The sequence below is a fragment of the Malus sylvestris genome, chromosome 1, assembly GCF_916048215.2.
Source record: "Malus sylvestris chromosome 1, drMalSylv7.2, whole genome shotgun sequence".
NCBI classification, from domain to species: Eukaryota; Viridiplantae; Streptophyta; class Magnoliopsida; order Rosales; family Rosaceae; genus Malus; species Malus sylvestris.
This window is the reverse complement of record NC_062260.1, coordinates 15,231,973-15,254,474: the sequence shown is the minus strand read 5'-3', so window position 1 is coordinate 15,254,474 and position 22,502 is coordinate 15,231,973. Positions and strand designations below refer to the sequence as shown.

The 22,502-nt window shown below is 36.2% G+C and overlaps 1 protein-coding gene and 1 long non-coding RNA gene across 2 annotated transcripts; one reads left to right on the top strand and one right to left on the bottom strand.

Annotated features, from left to right (window-relative positions):
- Positions 1 to 2,069: 2,069 nt before the first annotated feature.
- LOC126627062 (uncharacterized) lies at positions 2,070 to 2,437 on the top strand. Its single transcript, XR_007624879.1, has 2 exons — positions 2,070 to 2,209; positions 2,290 to 2,437. It is a non-coding gene; the product is annotated as an uncharacterized LOC126627062 (long non-coding RNA).
- Positions 2,438 to 15,730: 13,293 nt separating this feature from the next.
- Positions 15,731 to 18,084, bottom strand: LOC126627029 (heavy metal-associated isoprenylated plant protein 39-like). Its single transcript, XM_050296453.1, has 3 exons — positions 17,706 to 18,084; positions 17,394 to 17,469; positions 15,731 to 16,509 (listed from the first exon to the last, which is right to left on the bottom strand). The coding sequence occupies exons 1-3, from the start codon at positions 17,709 to 17,711 to the stop codon at positions 16,106 to 16,108; spliced, it is 486 nt and encodes a 161-aa protein (XP_050152410.1). The 5' UTR covers positions 17,712 to 18,084; the 3' UTR covers positions 15,731 to 16,105.
- Between the last annotated feature and the right edge of the window lie 4,418 nt (positions 18,085 to 22,502).

The following is a 22,502-nucleotide window of genomic DNA, read 5'->3' as shown; positions in this document are numbered from 1 at the left end:
CATTGTTCCAAAGTCGGAATTTTTCACCAAACTGTTGGACGGTGGAAGGTGTAAGAGCAACTCCACCCATGGAGCCTTTCCCCTGGCAATCCACTATTGAATCCACCCTTTTGAACAGTAACTGCCTTTAATGAATAGTAACTGCCATTAATGAACAGTAATTGCCATTTGCATCTCCACCCTTGGAGCCCTCCCCCTTGGCAATAGGCAATAAAATATTAGTTGTTTTTGTTTGTTTAAATAATACAAAATAAAATTATTTGTAATTTCGGATAAGATTTTTTAAATCGTTCTCGTTGCGCCACGTGTCATTTTATAAAAAAAACAATTATTTAGCGATGGATTTCGATAAGATTTTTATCCAATGTCATCGTGTTACGTGTCGTTATCTTTTGAGAATCTTTGACGATAGATTTTGATCAGATTTTAACTTGTTCAAAATTGCGCCATGTGTCATTATCCAAAAATATAATTATTGGAGATCGATTTCGATAAGATTTTTATCCAATACGATCATGCCACGTGTCATTATCTTTTCAGAATCTTTGAGGATAGATTTCGATCAGATTTTTAACGAATGACGGCATGCCATGTGGCCTTATCTACAATCCAATCCTTTCTGAATCGTCCATATAATCCACCATCCATCCTCACAAATCTCACACCAATTTTCTCAACATCTTTATCTCATTATTCATAGTTTCTGCTTCTTCTTCACCATCCATCATTACAATGTCTTCTTCTTCATCAAGGATGATGTGGGAAATCGATCAGCAAGAGGAAGAATTGTTTAACCAATCTGAAGGAATGTTCAACCTTCAGATAGCCGAAAATGAGATGGAAGAGGATGAGGAGCGTAGAAGGAGAGATGACGAAACAAGAATAGCCAGAGCCTCACATTCCCGTCAAGTCATCCAGACTGTTGCTCAGATATGCAGGCCCAACCGTTCAAGAAACCTTGATAGAAGCAGGCAACGACGGGGTGAAGAGCTGTTGGACAATTACTTTGTCCATAACAGTGCATTTCCTGATACGTACTTCAGACGCAGTTTTAGAATGGAACGACATTTGTTCAACAGAATCATGACTGATGTTTGTAACCATGATTCTTACTTTGTGCAAAAACAGGATGCTTGATGTGTTATGGGTCTCCTGCCTGAGCAAAAAATCACTGTTGCGTTGCAGATGCTTGCGTATGGAGCATCTGCAGACCAAGTGGATGAGATAACGAGGATGGGGAAATCAACCATTCTTGAGGCCCTGATGAGGTTTTGCGGAGCAGTCGAATCTTTGTACACCGCAGAGTACCTCCGAAAACCTACTCGCTGGGACTTGCAAAGGCTTCTGAAGAAGGGCGAGATGCGAGGTTTTACTAGGATGATAGGAATCATCGATTGTATGCACTGGACGTGGAAAAACTGTCCAAGTGCATGGCAAGGCGCATATGGGGACAGAAAATGATCAAAATCTATCATTTTCGAGGCCGTGGCATCTTTTGATACATGGATATGGCACGCCTTTTTCGGGGTTCCGGGGGCTCAAAATGATCTCAACGTCCTTGCCCAATCCCCAGTGTTCAACGACGTCCTGCAAGGAAAGGCACCAAAAGTCACGTACGTCGTCAACAGACGTAGGTACGAAGGGGCATACTACCTAGCTAACGGTATTTACCCACGGTGGGAAACATTTGTCAAAACAGTGCCACGTCCGCGAAGTGCAAAGGAAAAACACTTTGCAAGCTGTCAAGAGGGGTGCAGGAAGGATGTGGAGCGTTGTTTTGGTATCCTTCAAGCTCGTTGGGCGATCGTCAAGGGTGCTGCCAGAATGTTCGTCACTTCGATCCATCATGATGACGTGCGTCATTCTTCACAACATGATTGTGGAAGATGAGTTCGATTATGATGCGGTTGATGAATATGAGCCAGAGGCAGACACGATGAACAATTCGAGAACACAGATATATTGTGCGCATGATACCACCGAAGAACCCGTGCAACACGACCCATTAGAAAGGGATGGACATTACAATGAAAGGGTCATTCAACAATATACTGCACTTCAAAGGTCATCTATGCACATTGATTGGCAAATTGACTTGATAGAGCACCAGTGGGCATTGAAACAAGCTGAAGATACTTAAGTTTATTTAGTATGTTTGTTTGTATTTGGTGTGTTTATGTAATTTTATTTGGTGTGTTTTTTGTAGTGAGTTTTTTATTATTTCGTATGTTTATGTAATTATATTTGGTATGTTTATTTAATTTTATTTGGTGTGTTTTTTGTAGTGAGTTTTTTTATTATTTCGTATGTTTATGTAATTTTATTTGGTGTGTTTATGTAATTCCAATTGGTGAGTTTTTTAGTTTTATTTGGTGTGTTTTATAATTTCATTATACGTGAACAATTTGATGAATAAAGATTCTATTATTAGGATAAATATATTACGAAATTAAATACATGTACTCTCACTTTTAATAAAGTACTAACTTCAATAAAATGGAAACAACATAAATAATAAATTACATAAGTACCCTATTCCGATTACATGGAAACAACATAAATAATAAATTACAACCCAAAGTGATTGGAAAACTATGGGCTCTGATTACAAAAGTACCTTATTCCTCACCATTTAACCAATCTGTGGTGCTAGGATCATCTTGTCTTGTTGTGCTAGGACCATCTTGTCTTGATCTCGCTTCTCTTGCACGCCTCTTTTGCACCACATCCGCTTTCTCCGACTGCCAAAAATATTTAGAATTTGGAGACATCCCTTCTAAACGCGTGTTCATAATGTCACGATCTCGTTGTGCAATTCTTTCTTCTCTAAGCAACTCCCTTTCTTGCCTAAGTAGATCTTTTTCCCTCTGTTCAGCTTGAAATGCTTGTTGAATAGCTGCAGCTTTTACCTCATCTCTAGCCTTGTCAGCCTCATATTTCGCCAATTCCCGTGCCAACGTCAATTCACCTTGACGAGCAAGTTCTTGCATGTACTTTCCATAATCATTCTTGGAAGCACTCCTTTTCCTCTTTGAAGCCTTCTTACCTAGAGGCCTGATTGGATAACGGGTCGACCCCGACGCTTGTTTAGGAATGGGCGTTTCAGGCACTTTTTCTCCATCTTCTTCATCAACATGGGAGCCATGATCGGGTGTAGAGTGTGGAGGGGTGTTGTGTACAAAGGTGCTGTGTAGAGGGATGTTGTTCATGCATACTTCTGGACCAACAGGCACAACTTTGAATTTAGGACAATCTTTAACAATATTCCAACATTCCCACCGGGTGAATGATTTGTTTCTTGATTTAATTTTGGCACCATACCATGCTTGTGCTTGAAGTTGCTACAAATAATAATATTGAGACTATTAGGTAACAAATAAATAATAATAATAATGAAATTAGGTAACAAATAAATAATACAAACAAATAATAATAATGAAATTAGGTCACAAATAAATAATACAAATAAATAATAATAATGAAATTATTAGGTAACAAATAAATAATACAAACAAATAATAATAATGAAATTAGGTCACAAATAATAATAATAATGAAATTAGGTAACAAATAAATAATACAAACAAATAATCTTACCTCATCCGCATAATTTGCCCCACTTCGAACATTACTACTAGCTTGTGTCAAGGCATCTCTCGACGTACTAAAGGAATGGCAAAGTATTTTCCAACGACTGGACATCGATTCTTTGGTTCTTTTCCCACTCATTTGCTCAAGAAATTTGGTATGAATTAAACTCCACATTTCTCGCAACTGCATCTCATTACCCGTAAGGGAATTATGAGTAACTTCAACCCAGCTAGTGCACAACGCAACATCTTCAAGAAGCGACCAATTCGTACCTGCATCAGTAGTCATTTTGTGGAAAAAAAATTGGATTGAAACTTTGAGAGAAAGATAAGAATTTGATTGAAAGTGGTTGAGAAAATATGAAATTGTGGTGTAAGGTAGATGGAGAAGAAGTGGTATTTATAGAAAAGTAAAAACAATTTTTTACAAATTTTTTTTCAGATTTTTTACAATTTTTTCGGATTTTTTCCATTTTTTTTAATTTTTTTTCAAATAATTAATTTCTGCCGTTGGATTTTAAAAAATTTGAATTCCAACACTCCAGATTGTGCCACGTGTCACAACGGTAACTTTTCTTAATTTTAAAACTATTTTTTCTTTATTTATAAAGCATATTAATATCGACCGTTGATCTTAGATCGAACGGTTGATATTAAATCAGATTTTTTTTATTTTTTTTACCGTTGAGATCCGACGGTCCAAATGAAGGAGCCGTTGAGATCGAACGGACCGTGGGAAGCCACGTGGCTTCCCAACGGTAACTGTGAAAGGCTGAAAAGTTGTCTGTTTTTCTGAAAAGCTGTCGGGCGACGTGCCCCCACGCGCGAGTGGGGTGCACGCGCCTGACAAAAAAAATAAAAAATGGGCTTGGAGCTCGGGCTCCGGGGCTGTCACAAATTGACAGGCCCCCTGCTCGGGCCTTTTCCACGAGCTCGGGCTCTTCATGGCTGGAGCAACTTGACAGGCCCTCGGGCCTTTTCTTCTCCCCTGTCCCCCGGCCTATTTACAAGGCTGGAACTGCTCTAAGGTGAACGACAATGTATATATGTGTGGGGCATGTGTGATTCTCTCTGGAGTCTCTTTGTAGGGATCCAGGAATTAATTAATTATGTTAGTTTATCGTATATCGTGCAGTTATTTTTCGTTAGCTACTATTTATATTCAATTTTTAAAAAAATCAAAATAATTTTTAACTGCACAATGTACAATAAACGAACACAATTAATTAATCATCTGAATTCTTACAAAGAGAATCTAGAGAGGATTAACTTTTACTCAAACTTTTTATTTAGTGGGGATTGATTGATGTGAACCAGAGTTCGACGTGTAAGTTGTGAGTGTCAAAGAACATGTGCTCACTGTTTCTTGACATACAAGTAACTTGGTCAATCCGAGTTAATAGTTGAGAAAATTATGGAGCCTTATTTGGTTAGGTTTAGGAATCCTTATTTAGTGCAATTTATCATGAAAACCTTAATTAGTTGACAAAGAATTCATTACCATCTAGGACGCTAATGAAATCCTAATTGATTTGGAATATCCCTTTAATCAGTTAATAGGCCGGATTAAAGGGATGAGCATGTGTATGTGTGTGTGTGTATATATATATATATATATTAGGAGGTCCCTACACTCACAGTATTATCCTATTTTAGTGCAAAACCCTATTTCTGTGCACAATGACTCTCGGCTGCTACAGTGTAGAAGTTCCTCCTTGAAACCCTAGCAGTCGTGGCTTCTTCTTCCTCCGTTTTGGAAAATAAGTTTATTTCCCTTTAATTGTTTTATTGGTTTATTGTAGTTATATTTGTTATATCTTTGATCCTAGTAACTTGTTGATTTTCAGATTACATCTTACAGGACGTAAATCTGAGAAGTCATTTTCATGTTGCTGTGGTGAAGTTCTGAGGAGACACAGTGTGACCCACGGCGGGACATGCTTGATGCTTGTTTCTGTTCGATTTTGGTTCCTATGCCGAAAGTGTCTTCCCTTATCTCTCAGTAAAACCTATCCATTAATTTATGGTTTTCAGAACCACAAATCCACAATCTAAAATAATGTGCGTTAACTTTTTCTTGCCGCCCAAATTTGGTGGTGTTGTTTTCTTTGTGACGGTAAAAATGAAACTTATACTAGCGAAATGGATTCTCTGCTTGTTTTAGCATTGCTTGCCTTTTAAATAATTTTAGCTATCTTATAATCCAAAATTCTCGTGTAAAAAATCACATTTAAACTCTAAATCCTAAACCTTTATATTAAATGGAAAACTAATGAAAAGGATTTGAAAACTTTGAATTTTAACGATAAGGACAGAATAAAGGGTAAAGTGAATAGTACCAGGATTGAATTTTTAGTGTAAAAATGTGGTTTTTTGTTAAAGTGGACAGTACCGCAGGTTTTTCGTTAAAACTCCCATTATTAAATCCTAAACCCTTATATATGTGCCGATCTTTATTCACTTTAATTGATCTTATAATTTATATGGGAAATTTGGAAAAATAATCAAAATTTGAACCCCATATAGAACTATAGCCACTTTTTTAAATTTATGATAACTATAACAAAAAATTGATATGTAAATACTAATATACCCTTAAAACAGAAATTGAGAGATAAGGAGAGAGTTTGAAAACAAATCCAAAAAACCCAAATCAAATAGGAGATTGTCCCAATGTCTTACCGAGTTCTTTTTTTGGGTTCCAAAGAAAAAAATAGACCGTGTGAACAAAAGGATTTTCTTGGTTTGATTTGTGTGTGATAAGAAAAATTTATTTATTGTCGTTTAAAAATGGTCTTTTGTTGAATCCAGTCCCGAAGAGCATGGTCTGGGAAGCCATGAACACTCATGGGTAAGATCACTTGGAGAACATGTCAATATATATATATATATATTGCCCCACACCACACACATTGATTCGTTTACATTTAGCAATTTTTGTTTTTTACAAGTTTGGGGCATCTAGCAAGCATGAAAAAGAAGATCATTACCTATTAACTGCTTTTTGTCCATTGCAAATTTTGTATCAGTTTTCATTTGGCATTTCTCTTCTGCATTATTTGATTTCGATATGTTTTCTGTCTCTGAACTTGTAGTAGAAGGGGATTTAATTGTCCATTTTTTGAGTTTTTATTTTGATACAAAATTATGAAGGTGTATCAAAGGGTATATTAGTACTTTTATATCAATTTTGGGTTATAATTATCATAAATCTAAAATGGTGGCTATAATTCTATATGGGATCCAAAATTTGGTTACTTTTCCAAATTTCCCAATTTAAATATGTATATCTAGCCAAACAAAGTGAAATTTTGTCATAATCACACATACACTAGCATTTTTTATTCTTCTCCATAAGAAAGTATTTATAAGAAAACAAGTTTAGAGGGGGAACTTAAAACGTGAAGTAAAGCAAACCTAAATCCATAAAAACAAAGGAAACCTAAATATTATTTCTCCTAACTGGTTAACTTAAAGGATCACTTAGAAAATAGAAAATATAGTCCCAAAATCTCATGACCCTTCAAATGATAAATGTGTATTATGACTGTTTTTAGTGTATTTACATTAACCTTAACGCTCTGGTAAAATGGAAAAAAAAAATGTTAACAAACAGGGAGTTACAATAAAAGGTCAAACACATAATCTTACAAGATCAAGGATAGAATGTTGACATGGCTATATTGTCAGTTTTGATGTAAATTTAGGGTGGATATCGAAGGCAATAGCATTACAGAAGCCTTGAAGTGTCATCACACGTCTCTTAAATCAAGAGATGTTAGTGGGGAAAGGCCATGTCATATTCTAGCTGATGGTGTCCAAATTGTCGAGCGTAACCAGCTGCCATGCAGTATAGAATCATGACGATCAACATTTTGTTTCCACCAACATTATTCTTCTATATATTTCATTGCTTGATATTTGTAAACAAATTTTATGTAGATTACACAAGTCACTAATAAGGCTAGTCTCTGGTCCTTTTCGGCCAATATAGAACGTACCCATATATGGTTATTGTTTGTACGTAAATTCTATAACGACAGTCCATTACAAAGATCAGATATGTATCAAAGTTTTGAAGCAATAAGTATTGTACGACATAGGTATGATGGTTGACAATTTGACAAAGGTTGGCATAATATATCGATATCTTTTTATTAGATAACGTAAAGTTTGCTTGAACGAATGTGTCACCACTAGGTTAGGAGAAAAAATTTTATGAACCGACACGTCATTATGGTTGTGAACTCATTTCATATAAGTTACTCTCATCGATTAAATATTTTTTTCATTAAAAAATACATGCATGGTTGTGAAGAAAACATATGCAGTGCACAAATTTAGTTTTCGACCTAACTATAATATTTGGGAAGATGTTTTAGGTTTGAATTACTCGATATGCTGGATATTTTAAGCTCCAAACCTTCCAGATACTTCCTAATGCCCATACTTAGCATTTTTTTAATCATATTCTTCCAATACATACATATATATATACATATAAATATACGTATATATATATAGAGGTTGATGCGATCTATTCTTTGTTCTAATGCTTGATTCAGTAAACACCCAACATTGTTAGCTTTCATTTCCTTTTAGCCTTTCTATGTTAAGCTAGGATAGTTTTCTCTCTCACCGCCATTCTAGATTAAGTTTTCTTTTCTTTAATGGCCATGCTATTTCTAGATCAAGTCGTGATACATACATTCATATATGCTTTTCCAATACTTAGGTCGACCAAGGGACCAAAGAATATTAGTTGTCATGTGTGATAGGCTTTTATTTATTTATAGTCAAGAATCGTAACAGATAATAAACTTTAACTTAATGGTCCTGTCTATCACTCAATTCCTGTCACGTAATAAGAACGTCTCATTGAAAAGTTATCTTTTCAAAGAAAACAACAACACGTTTTTAAGTAGGCCAAGCTATGACTTGGATAGACTATATGCCATGCATATATCCAGAAATTACTTTGATTTCAAGTATATAATATTACTCAAGTGGTAAAAACTTCTCGACCAAAGAAAGGGGGTAAAATTTTGACTAAAAAAATGAGTCATTTCATTGAACCTGGAGACACTACTCTTTATTTATTTCTTTGGTTTGAAGCCATCAGCTCTGAAACCACCCACAGAAAATGGTTGACAGAAGAGTTGAAAAGACCAGATCCACCGCTACAAATACTTTTGCTTTTAAATGTGGTAATTGAATCTACGATTGCCTTCAATACACACCATGTTGTTGAATGTTCAGTATCTGTCTCCTGTGCATTTTTTTTAATTTCATCATTCAAACTTAAGAATTATTAATTTGTCAGAAGAATATTTGCACGGTCATACATTGTGTATATTCTGTTGCCACTTTAGGGGGTAAGAACAGGTACAAGGAATAAAATTATACTTAGCATCACATGCCTCTCATTAACTAATAATTAGTATATTATTAGTAATTGAAAATTAAAAATTAGGCTCTTCATGTGGATTCCAGAAACAAAAGATTGTTCTTTTTTCTTAATTGTCAATAAGCAATGATAAAATTAATTAAACAGTCTCAAATGCTTATTAAGTACTACCCTTGGAAGTTTTGTTGAATTACCTTGTATAAAATTGAGGCAAATTAAATCGTCTCGCTGTTACGAACCATGTGTTTGTGTTATAACCCTAAACTCAAAGTCCTAAACCCCTAATGCCCTAATGCATGCAGTATCGGTCATCCATATCATCTACTAATATTATAAAATATGATTCTATAATAACGTTGTAGGATTTATCTTATGGGATAAATAAATATCTAAGGATATTCCACCCACATGAGGACATTAACCTCCTAATTATCGATGTGATAATTAGATGAAAATCAAGAGATATTCATATTAGAATATATTTAGGAGCTTTTCAGTCTTTGTACACTCTTCACAACCACTATATAAGGAGGCTTTGGGAAAGAGAAAAAAAAATAAGAAACACAAGCTTTTCCACAGTTCAAATATTCTAGTTAGGTCTTTAGAGCTATCACTTTTGGCTCTAGGTCTTGGAAGGCGAAAACCAAGGGGCAACTTGACATACCGTAGCCAACCTGACGACCTGCGAGGTTCTAGACGTGCACGGAGGGTCAGAGCAGTTGTTCGTGTTTGTAGGAGCGTGTTGAGATTCAAGCTTCCACATAAAAGGTACACACGTCCCTTCGAATTTATTTATAGTCTTCCAACAGTGGTATCAAAGCCACTCACACACTCCTGGCATGAAAGCATGAGATATATATATATATATATATATATATATATATATATATATATATGAATATGCCATGTATGAAAACCTTGAAAGCATGAGATATATATTAATATGCCATGAATGCTTGTCTTTAAAATTTTCGTTTTTGCCATGCTTATTTTTCCTGGGTTTTAACGCTTCTTTACATTCATATGAGACTATGTTTAAAATTTGGTAAAGAAAAACCAAGTGGTTAGAGAGATAATTGAAACCCTAGTTTCGTAATAGCACGAAAAACTAAGAGCCTGTTTGGTATTCTACTTGAGAACAAAACTCAACATTTTGATTTTTTCTAAAAACACATGTTTTGATTTAAAAATTTTAAATCCAAAACCTTGTTTGGTATGCAACTTCTCTAAACTAATCCAAAAAAGAAAAAGAAGTTAAGTTGAAGGGTTTGACGGGGGCTTTTATCTCACAGTAAATTATGATCTTCTTGTTGGGGTTTTGAGCTCAAATAGTGACCTAGATCTCCGGCAAGATGACGAAGAAGGAGACAATGCCGTCAAGTTGAATCTTCTGAACATGATGATATCGATTGAGTTGTTGGGGGATTCAGGGCAAACCACGAGGTAGAAGATGTCGGCAGGGAGGAGGATGAGGGTGGAATGAGGCCGAAGACCGTAGAAGAAGGGTTCTGGCGAGTGTAGTGCTTGTAGCGGGTTGGCGGCGGGACACGGTAGACTTGGTCTTTGGAGATCTGCAACAATTGGAAATTTGAGGAGTCGGGGTGGAGCTTTGTTAAGAAATCAAACAGACTGCAGTGCACACCAGTGCAGGCCTCTGTGAGAAGGTTAGAGAGAGACGGGAGTGGCTGAATCTCCAAAAAAAAAAAGTCTAAAAACACATTTTGTGTTTTCAACAAATAGGCTTTGTTTTCAAATATTTTTGAGTTGAAATTTTGAGAATTGTTTTCAAATCAAATACCAAACAAAGATTTTAAATTGTGACTCAAAACTTGTTTTTGAGTTAAAAATATTGGATCCAAATCCAATACCAAACATGCCCTAATTTTTCCAAGGTTTTTGCTACCTTTTTTTCGTGAGGTTAGAGTTGTTTTTGGATTTCATCAAAAGATTTAATTGTATATGGTAATTTGATCTTTCTAACGACATAAAATAAGCATAAAACGGATGCATATTCGCTAACTTATGGCCTCTGTAAATAGGCCTCGTGAGAGTGAAAAATCTGGAAATTCCAGATTTTTTGGAAAAAGATGATGAACAGTGGTTCATCTCTTCCACTTTCGGCCTAAGCAAGTACGAGTACTTCGCTAGGCTTTCCTGGATGATAGCTACACCGTTGGATTCATCTCAGGGAGTTCAATCCAACAGAGGTCAAAAGAACGACATCGGACTGCTAGAAGGTGGCGCGTGTGTGTCACGCGCCACCCATGGTGAGTGGGTTCAGGCAATATTAAATGTTTTTTGTGAATAAAAAAAGGAATATTGTAAAAGCTCTTTGCACTGATCGTGGACTCGAGGATTTGTTTGACCAATTCAAGGTTTTTTGTGAAAGTAAGGGGATACACAGACAACTTTATGTTCCTTACACGCTACAACAAAATGGTGTTGCTGAGAAGAGAAACAGAACTTTATTAGACATGGTCAGGTTTGTGATCGCGCAAGAAAATCTCCTCATATCTTTCTGGGGTGAAGCATTATTGACTGCGACGTATATACTTAACCGTGTGCTTTCAAAGACGGTTCCCTCAACCCCATACGAACTTTGGAATGATGTAAAACCCAATCTGGGTAATTTGCGTCCTTGGGGTTGTGCTGGATTTGCTCATAATCAACCACATGAGTTTGAAAAGTTAGGTCCTAGAGCAAATAAACATATCTTTATAAGATATTGTGAAAACTCAAAAGGTTATGTGATGTATGGTGAACATCCAAATGGAGGGAGAACCAAGATTGATTCATATGATGTGGAGTTCATAGAGAATGATTTCCCAAAACTTGGTGATACTATCAAAAACCTTGATCTCCATGAGTTGGAGAAAGATGAAGAACTTGTAACATCTACAAGCGAATTAGGGGAATTAATTTCCAATCCAATGGTCGCTGAATATGATGTAGGAGGACTTGATCCGAGTGGGAGTACACAACCCAGTGGGAGTAATGTATCCATAATCACTCAAGAGAATACGCCCAATGATGGGAGCATACCCTCTAAAATTGAAGGTCACACAATTTGAAGAAGCAAGAGAGGCCACATTCCCAAACATCATTTTGAGGTTGATGGGGAGGCCTACATTTGCAAACCTTTAGAGGAAGACAAACCTTCTTTTTACATAGAAGCATTGTCTTCAACGGCCAAAGAAAAGTGGGTAACTACAATGAAGGAAGAGATGAGCTCCATGGACAAAAATACTGTTTGAGAGTTAGTTGACCTTACGCCTGGGCGTAAAACCATTGGAAACAAGTGGGTTTTAAAAATCAAACGCAAGGTGGATGGTTCAATTGACAAATATAAGGCACGCCTTGTGGCGAAAGGATACACTGAGCAATTGGGTGTTGACTATGAAGAGACATTCTCCCCTGTGGTGAGGTTTGTCTCTATTTGCCTCATTTTAGCTATTGTTGCTCAAGTAGATTTGGAACTTTACCAAATGGATGTTAAGACAACATTTCTCAATGGAGAACTAGACGAAGAGATATACATGGATCAACTTCTAGGCTTCAAGGCCAAAGGATAAAAGCGTACAGTTTGCCGCCTAAAACGTTCCATATATGGCCTCAAGCAAGCGTCTAGACAATGGAACATTAGATTCCATAATTCAATCACTTCATTTGGTTTTGAGATGATTGAGGAAGACCACTGTGTGTATCTTAAGAAATCTGGGAAAAGTATTCTCATACTTTCTCTATATGTTGATGACATCCTAATAGCGGGAAATGATAAAACCTCCATAGAAACCACGAAAGCGTGGTTGTCATCCCCTTTTGAGATGATAGATATGGATGAAGCACATTATGTGCTTGGAGTTAAGATCACAAGAGATCAGTCAAGGAAACTTCTAAGTTTGTCTTAAGATACTTACATTAAGAAGGTACTTGAACGATTTAAGATGGATAACTCCAAACCCCTAGACACTTCTATGAAAAAAAGCACAATATTGTCCTTAGAACATTATCCAAAGACTAAGACAGAGAAAGAACAAATGGCAAACATCCCTTATGTCTCTGCAATAGAAAGTCTGATATACGCGATGTTTTGCACGCGTTCGGACATTTTCCATGCCATGGGCATGGTAAGCCGCTATCAAAGTAATCCTGGACAAGTTCACTGGCAAGCCGTCAAGAGGATTATGAGATACCTACAAGGAACAAAAGATTTAGCCTTATGTTACCAAGGAGGGAATCTGAAGTTAAGAGGATATAGTGATGTAAACTGGGCAAACGATAGAGATGAACGCAAGTCCACCTCAGGTTATGCTTTTGTCCTTGGAGGTGGAATTGAATTATTTCTTGGTGTAGCAAGAAGCAAACTTGTATTGCTCTGTTGGAGTCATAATGTGTTGCCCTTGGATCAGTTGTTCAAGAAGCTGTTTGGCTTATGAGGTTTCTACGACATATGGGAATTGCGGCTTATGCTCAAGAAGTTATACTTGTCTACTGTGATAGTACTTCGGCCTTAGCATACACTAAAGATCCTAAATATCATGGCAAATCTAAGCACATAGATACACAATATCATTTCTTTAGGAACAAGGTTACTAAGGGTGAAGTAGTTTTGAAACATATCTCGACTAGCAATATGCTCACTGATCCCATGACTAAACCCATAATTAGAAACTCGTTTCTTACTCATGTAAAGAATATGGGTTTATGTAGGGTTTGATGTGTTTTTCTTTGTATTTGACATTATTATTGAATAAAAAGGCATTGAATTTTTTTCATTTCATATTTATTTTTGAAATGATTGTTTACACATCTTTACGAGTGTCACCAAGCTAGAATCAGTTTTTCACACGAACGATTCGCCCTGGTGCTGAGATAAAGAGTAGGATGAGACATTTGTGTCCTCAACGTATTGGACTGCAAGACCGGACACATGTATGTTGAACGTACGAATATGCACAAGGTAAACGTTGCCTTAGAAATGTCTAAGATGAGACTTAACAGAAGTCGAACATGAGATTTGTTTCATGCTGAAGCTTGTAAAGCCGGATATGAGCATCTAGGTGGACGTCGAGAGGGCGACTAAGCTAGAAGACTCAGGTTAGGCGCTTCTGTAGCAACTAGACTAAGATTCGTATGGTGTATGTCAAATATACATGTGACACTCTCATTGAAATGAGGATACACCATAGCATACAAATCATACTGTATGTGCTATAACCGACTGACAGTGGGAGTGATGAATTGTTCCCTGCTTCAATCAATGTGTGAACCACAAGGAATCTATATGATTCTACCCTTATGCCCTTTGAACTAAAGTCTATGTTAGAAAGATGAGGTTTAATGATCACTACTTTAGCACATTTATCTAAGACGGTCAAGTCAGTTACTGTCCCAAAAGGCGTGTCTAGGTAAGCAGTTAAATTATATTAGACTGACATGAGAGCTTAAGGAAGACAATTCGAAGAAAACACCATGTCCTATGATTCATTAGTTGCGTGGCGTCTTGATATTTGTTATCAAACATAAGACATGGATACATGATACTTGTGAGACATGACATTGTTTTTTATTTCATAACGAGGGATAAAGAATGTCAAGTCTGGTGTGTGATGAACAATCTAGGGCATTTCAAGGTGATGCACTGTTGTTAGTTTAGTGATAGCTTAATGTCAGTGGTCCTGGTTATGTACGTTCTTTCTCGCGAGGTCACATGTCCCATTTTCTGTATGAGGAGATAGACTATAATGGATGTGAACTAAGTGCGTTGATTAAGACTATGCCACACCCTATATGGGTGAGTGGGAGATGTAGGATTTATCTTATGGGATAAATAAATATCAAAGGATATTCCATCCACATAAGGATATTAACCTCCTAATAATCTATGTGATAATTAGATGAAAATCAAGAGATATTCATATTAGAATATATTTGGGAGCTTTTCAGTCTTTGTACACTCTTCCCAACCACTATATAAGGAGGCTTTGGGGAAGAGAGAAAAAAATAAGAAACACAAGCTTTTCCAGAGTTCAAATATTTTAGTTAGGTCTTTAGAGCTATCACTTTCGGCTCTAGGTCTTGGTAGGCGAAAACCAAGGGGCAACTCGACATACTGTAGCCAACTCAACGACCTACGAGGTTCTAGAAGTGCACGGAGGGTCGGAGCGTTGTTCATGTTTGTAGGAGCGTGTTGAGATTCAAGTTTCCGCAAAAAAAAGTACACACGTACTTTCGAATCTATTTATAGTCTTCCAACAAACGTCATGATTGTCACTCTAAAAATTTCTCATGCATTTCATAAATCAGACATGAAAGTTTGAGTTTTGGATACACCAACTTTAGAAGGCTGGAAGAGCTTGAAAATGATCTAGAAAACAACCATGATTCTTCAAGCAGAGAAAACTCCATTTACTAATTAACTTACACCATCCAATGAAGTGGTACCACACTAATAGAGATGACCAAGTAAAAGAAAAAGGAAAAATGATTACTAACTTGACCAGTTAATCCATGGGACCATGTATGACCGTTGCAAATTAATGCAGAAGCAGCAGCTTATATATAATATAAAGACACATCAATGACAGGTACAATGGTGAGGAGGAGGAGGAGGAGGACCATGACTCCATGAGCCTTCAGTTTCATTTAATAAAAGCATATTGACATACAAGCTCACAGACAAATACAAAGAAACACCTGAAAGGAATACATTCACATGACCCACCATGCAAACTGAAGAAAATGAGAGTTACCTTTGCTTTATTTAATACACCTGTGCCCTACAAAATATGAACTACAAAACCAAAGAAAATGAAATTTTCCATTTTCTTTACCCACAGTAAAAAAAACTACCAAATTGGCGAGCTCAAGCTCCCAAGAGAAGCATTACAGACCATAATAAGACTCGAGAGTACAATTATGTGGTGACAACAAAACTTAAATACATTTATTTGCTCTACACACAATAGTAATGTTTTGCAACATTTCAATGAGGCAAAGAGCATCTTATATATACAAATGCAGCTCCTACTTTCTTGGGGTTTTGGCTTCCAATTCGCATTGGGAAGATTTTGAGTCCCTCGTTCGAGGATTCAAGAAGCTTGCTTGCCTAGAAAATAACGCATGAATTCGGATTCTCTTCCATGCTTTGCACATAGTAGTATTTGGTCATGTGGGGGTTGTACGCTTTGTACGCCTTGACGAGCTCCAAGACGGGGTCTGACTCTTTCTTCTTCTCTTCTTCTTTCTTCGGCTCCTCCTTCTTGGCTTCTTCTTCTTTCTTGGGTTCTTCTTTCTTGGGCTCCTCCTTCTTCGCCTCTTCTTCTTTCTTTGGTTCGTCTTTCTTGGGCTCTTCCTTCTTTGGTTCCTCTTTCTTAGGCTCTACTGCTGGTCCTACTGAGATTATATCTGTTTGCCAATACTTGCGCAACTTGCTCACCACAGTCACCGGGTCCACGCTTCCGATCACTGTTAATTTCTTATCCTTCATGTCCATGGCAATGGAATCGATGCCTACAAATTGCAAGATCAAAACAATTAATTGAGAATTCTCAATTATTCAACTCTGCTTAAATATCTACTTTCTCAAGAACAATTGATCCATATGACCCCTACATTTTGTGGTACTTAAAGTTTTGAGTAATGCAAGACAGATGATCAACTTGCTGATAGAGCAAACTAGCAACTCTAAACCCTGCCGAAACCATGCACAGATTGTTTTAAAACATTAACCCATTCATTACTAACATTTTTCTCTTATACACAACTCCGAAGGCAACATGGACAACCAACGCCGACAACAAACGGCAAGTTCTTCATCATCGATGCTTGAATTTATACTTGACGTGCTCTACATTCATTACTTGTAGACTTTTAGAACACATTTCAAAACCTTCAAATTGAAAAAAACAAAAAAAAAATCAAAAGGCAAACATTAGCCCGATTCATTACATACATTACTTGTAAGATTTCTAGTACATTTCAACCCCTTGAAATTGAATCACAAATTATAGTGTAGACGTCTGCAAACTACACCATCTTCTCCGAAATTTATTCATATAAAGAGCCTAGGTGAAGAAATTTCTCTCTTTCTCTTTCTTTCCTCATCTTTCTGTTTGTTTTTTTAACCAATTAAGTTGTCATATGTGAACAATCAGATATGAACAATAACAAAAAAGATTTGATTTTTTATATATAATTTTCCAATCCCATCTCTTGCTTCTTTAGGAAATTAAAGTGGAGAAATCTTCCAACCACTACTTTCCATCCAAACAATTACAGATGACAGAATTTAGGTAAGGATTTAATTATATTTCTGTCAATTAGTAATTAACATCATCAATTTGGTCCAAATTAAGAAGTTTGATTAAATCTAGTAAAATAGTGATAATTTGCACCTGAAAGAGTAGACACTGTCTTGAGAGCCTTCTGCTTGGCTTTGTCATCAGGCAAATCCAACTTCAGTACAAACTTCTGCAACAACAAAACCACAAACACCAAGAGATCTGATCAGAATCACACAAAAATCTTCCAAATCTGAACAATTCTTTCATGGAAACTCCAAAACTGCAATAACCAAAAGCAGAATTTTTTGTCCCTTTCAAGATAGAGACTTGTGTGCTTAATTAGGACCCAAAAGGGAAATCTTGACAGCAAAAAGAATGAATATTCAGAAAATTTAAAAGTGGGGAGGATTTCAGATTCCAGACCTTCATTTGCAATTGCCTTCTTTTTTTAGAGAGATGCAGAGCAAAAAAACCAGAAAGTTGAGATTGTCAGATGGAAAAGCCGTGCAAGAAAAATGAGAAAACAGAGATAAATGCAATTTGCACAAATGGGGTGTTGAAAAGAGAGGCCAAGACGAAATCGAATAATGCTTTGTTGAAAAGGAGGGAGAGAGAGAGAGAGAGAGAGAGAGAGAGAGAGATGAGATGAGATGAGAGAGATAGAAGGTCGGTGTTTGGGCACACCAGGTACCAAAAAAATCCGAATCAAAACAACCAGTGCAGAATAGGAGAGAGAAAATTAGGGAGTGGAAAATGAGATGGAGAGAAAAGCTAGAGAGAGAAAGCTTTTGTGCACGAACGTGTTCAAGAATTGTGTGCAACCAGTGAAGCTATCAAGCTGCTTAAGCAGTTAAGTTAAGCTATTACAGTCAAAATCCATGGCCCTTTTGGAACATGAAACTGCATATCACGCGCGAACTGTTGGCGCGTCAATTTACTCTCTGGCCTATAAAGTCTTCTCCCAAATTTGAAGCCTCAAAAAATACCCTCGTTGTGAAAATGTAATTTGTGGTGGATTTTAATGAGTATTCCGCAAAACACGTAAGTTTTTTAACTAAGGATGTGTTTGTTGTACCAGATTATCTCGGACTGGATTAGCTTTAGGAATTAAGTTAGACTGATTTAGATTAGACTAAGCTTGATTAACTTAATAAAACTTTTGATACAGTGTCAGATTAAAAAGTATGATGATTAATAAACTTTAATATTATATTATTTAACAAATATCTATTAATATTTTAATATTAATATATTTATTTATTCTTTTATAATTTCTTCCTCTCTCTTAACCTCTCTTTTTCTCCGCCCATGGTCTTCCTGCCCTTTTCCATTTTTACTCTCTTTTTTCTTCGTCCACTGTCACCCTCTCCACTCTCTCTCTTTCGCCATTTTCACTCAAATTACTTTGCTCTGTTCTTCTCTTCTTCAAAATATGAAACTCTGAATTTGTTTTGATATTTAAATTTCAGTTCTTTGAGATTACAATTTTAGTTCTTGGCGTTGGATTAAATCCAAAGCAAATCCAGCTAGGTATTCCTTCTTGAAGCAAAGAGGGGAAATCTGGGTTGTGGGTTCGTTGGGTTTCATAAGGGGGAGATATTAGAGAGCAGGGATTAGCAATCCCAATGTTTTCGGGGTCCTAGTCCAATGAAACCTAAGGAGCTCAAACAAACACAGCCTAAGGAGATTGTCTCAAAATGAAATTCATCATAGATTTTCTGTTACTTTATAATTTTAGCGTTAATTTATACATTAATATTATAAAATAGGGGTGTGCTATCCACACACCCCTTTTTACTTCTCACACATCCCTTGTTAATTTTTGTCCTTTGATCTTCTTCAATTCATCTGATTCAACGGCCGAAAATTAAAAGGGTGTGAGAGAAGTAAAAAGGGATATGTGGATATCACATTCCATAAAATATTATGTTAAAAACATAAAGTTATAGAAAGTTTATGGAAATTCTCACTTTAAAAAGTCTCCTTATCATTTCTCTTTCTCAAGCGTTGGTGTTCTTCAATGTCATCATGCACGTAATTTGATAGGCTGTTAAAACATTTATTTTTCTTCTATGTGACTTTTTGGATTCTCCATGCCACATTAAAACTCAATGCTACTTTTAACTCTCTTTTTTTAATGAAAAATTATAATTATATACTATTTTTCTTTTCTCATACATTCTTTGTTAATCTTATCTGTTGTTTATGTTTGATTTATTCAATCTGAATAACCAATTATAAAGAGGGGTATGTAGGACAAGAAACATGATGCGTAACTCTCACTTCTATCGTTTATTTGCACACGATCATTTAGTCTAGTAACACCAAGAGAAAGGATAGAGAGAGAGAGCGTGAGATTTTCTACAGTTGAGCAGCATGAGGAGGAAGAAGAAGGGCTCTCGGATAATAACATATCAGACTCTTGCCCGACAATTGTAGCAATGGTCCCTCAACTTTAATCAAATTGGAGCAATGGTCCCTCAACTAAAAATCCATTACCATTGGTCCCTTAACTTATCAAAATGTGTAGCTATAGTGCTTTTCATCAATTTCGTCAAAATAAATTATGTTTGAATAACCATTTATATAATTAGGGTCCCTCAACTAATCAAAATGTGTAATTATGATCCTTTTCGTCAACTACGTCAAAATTTTTGTCAAAACGAGTTATGTTGGAAGGATCATTGCTACAATTGGGTTAGAGTTAAGGGGTCATTTCTCCAGTTGAATTAAAGTTGAGGGACCAATGGTAATGGATTTTTAGTTAAGGGATCATAGATGCATGTTTTGATGAGTTGAGGGACCAATGGTAATGCATTTTTAGTTGAGGGACCATTGCTCCAATTGAGTTAAAGTTAAGGGACCATAGCTACAATTTATTCTTAAAAAAATGAAACACATGTTTAAAACCCTAAAATTTCGTTAGGTAAAGGCGTCTAAAATAGTTTAATTTGACGAAAAATTTGGTGGAAAATAAAGTTTGCCTGACAAAATTTTGGAATATTTCATCGGGGCAATCTAGGGGCAAATTTGACTTTTTGGAAAAATTTGGGAGAAATTTTTCAGTTTCAGGTTTGCCCCGCAAATGTAGCAATGTTGCCCAATAAATCTATGTTAGTTTGCCACATTAAATCGTCGAGCAAACATCAAAAAATTATTTATTCTCAATTACCGTCGTTCAAAAATTCATCAAAATCAAAGGTTTATACACATTAAATCGTCATGATATGTTTGTATCCATTGAAGGATTTTATCTCGTTACCTAATCTCCAAAAGTTTGTTTTTTGTGGTTTTTGGCTTTTACGGTCTCAGAGTATATAGAAACAAGTTTGACGGTTGGATCGTTGAAACTAGTTTCATAAAATGCATATCAAATAAAAAACAATAGATTCAACAAACACTTAAGAGTTTATTCTATACTTCCATTAAGTATAACGTAAGATTTTGTGATATCCACTATCGTAAATATTTTAAATTGATGATTGAGTTTCATTGTATTCTTCAAGGGTCGAGAAGTGTAGTAAAAAATCATCAAAATCGGAGCTAAAACGACCCTATAATCCGGATTTTTTGTTTCCAACCATCAAGGATTTCATCATGTTACCTAATCCTAAAAAAAAAAGTCCATTTTTGGCATATACGATCTTGGAGTACATACAGACAAGTTTAACGGTTGGATTGTTGATATTAATTTTGCAGATTGCGAAAATCATCGAATGAATAAAATATGTCAACCATGTCTCTCACTTTTGCCCGACGAAATATAAACCCTAAACCTTAAAGTACAACTTTGTGCGATGAATCCTAGATGGTTTGTCAGGTAAAGGTTGTCAATTTACGCGACAAGGTTCGTTAAACTTTACCGGACAACTAAAGCTTTGCCTGTCGAATTCTGTTCGTCGGGCAAAACCCTATGAAGAAACCCAAATGTTGACTGATGTTGTCCGGTGAACATAAGTAATTTGGCGGACAAAGTTTATTTGCAATACAAATTGCAATTTTGTCTGACAAAATTTCGCCTGCCAAATGGTAATTTCTGATATTGTATCCTGTGAACCTAGTGACATAATCACATGCCCTTGGATATCTTAGTTTAAGAGTGTTGGGCAATGCTTGAACTAAGCAAAGGGTGGCCCGTGGCCTAGTTCAAGGTTTGAATTAGCACTAATTTAATAAATTAATTTTTTTAAAAGAATTCAATTGAAGGAAAAGAAAAAAAAAGACTCTCCCAGCTTTCTTATTAGTGTGAACTTCCTTTGTCTCCTCTTGTATTGATAAGGCAAAATGGTATTTATATAAGAATAATGTAAGGTAGATTAATATTTTAGACTAAATTTGTAAATTATGTGATGTGTTATCAATAGAAAATAAGCACGTTACATTAACACTTAAGTGATAATCTAATAATTAACAACCATGTTATACAGTGTGTTTATACCATACTTAGGGCCTCCGTATTTAGATCTTGTACAAATACTCGGGGGACTTAAATGTAATTATGTAATAAAAGAAAGGGCAAATATGTAATAAGTGAGGAGCCTTTATTCTATAAAATGACTCATCACCCTCACAATTAAGGAGGCCATTTCTTAGTCCATGGGGAGAGTTCTCTCACCCTCAGAAGCTCTCTCCCTAACTCCCTCACAATCTCTCTCAGAAATACAATATTAGTGTGAACGTAACCCAAACCTTGGGGTGAACCACGATACATCTTGTGTTATTTACATTTCTTGCAGATTCACGATCAGATTTACGTTGTTCCAAGACCTCCGATTTTATGCATCAACATTTGGCGTCGTCTGTGAGAATAGACACGAAAAGTTATGTCGGTTCTCTCTCAATTTTTCATACCACCACCGTGAATCTGCAAAATCACAAAAATCCAAAAAACCAAATCTCTCTCTTTCTCCTCTCTCGGTCAGTCATACAACGCCCATTCGAACCCTCAAATCTCGATTTGTTGAAGGCAGAGCACTAAGCATTCCGGCGTGGATCCTTCCGATGTTTTGTACAATAATCTTTTGAAAGCAAAGTCTCTATTTAATCTCTAGTCAATTCTCAGGATAAGGTAGTGCAATTTAGGAAAGCTATGCAGAAGCAACGCCAATAAGTTCCAGCTCTCACAAGTACAGAAAATGAGCTCCAAACACGCGAGGAAAGGAAACCATTCCGTGAAATTTCTCAACCGGATATGCAGTGCAATCTTTCCTCATCCTCAGA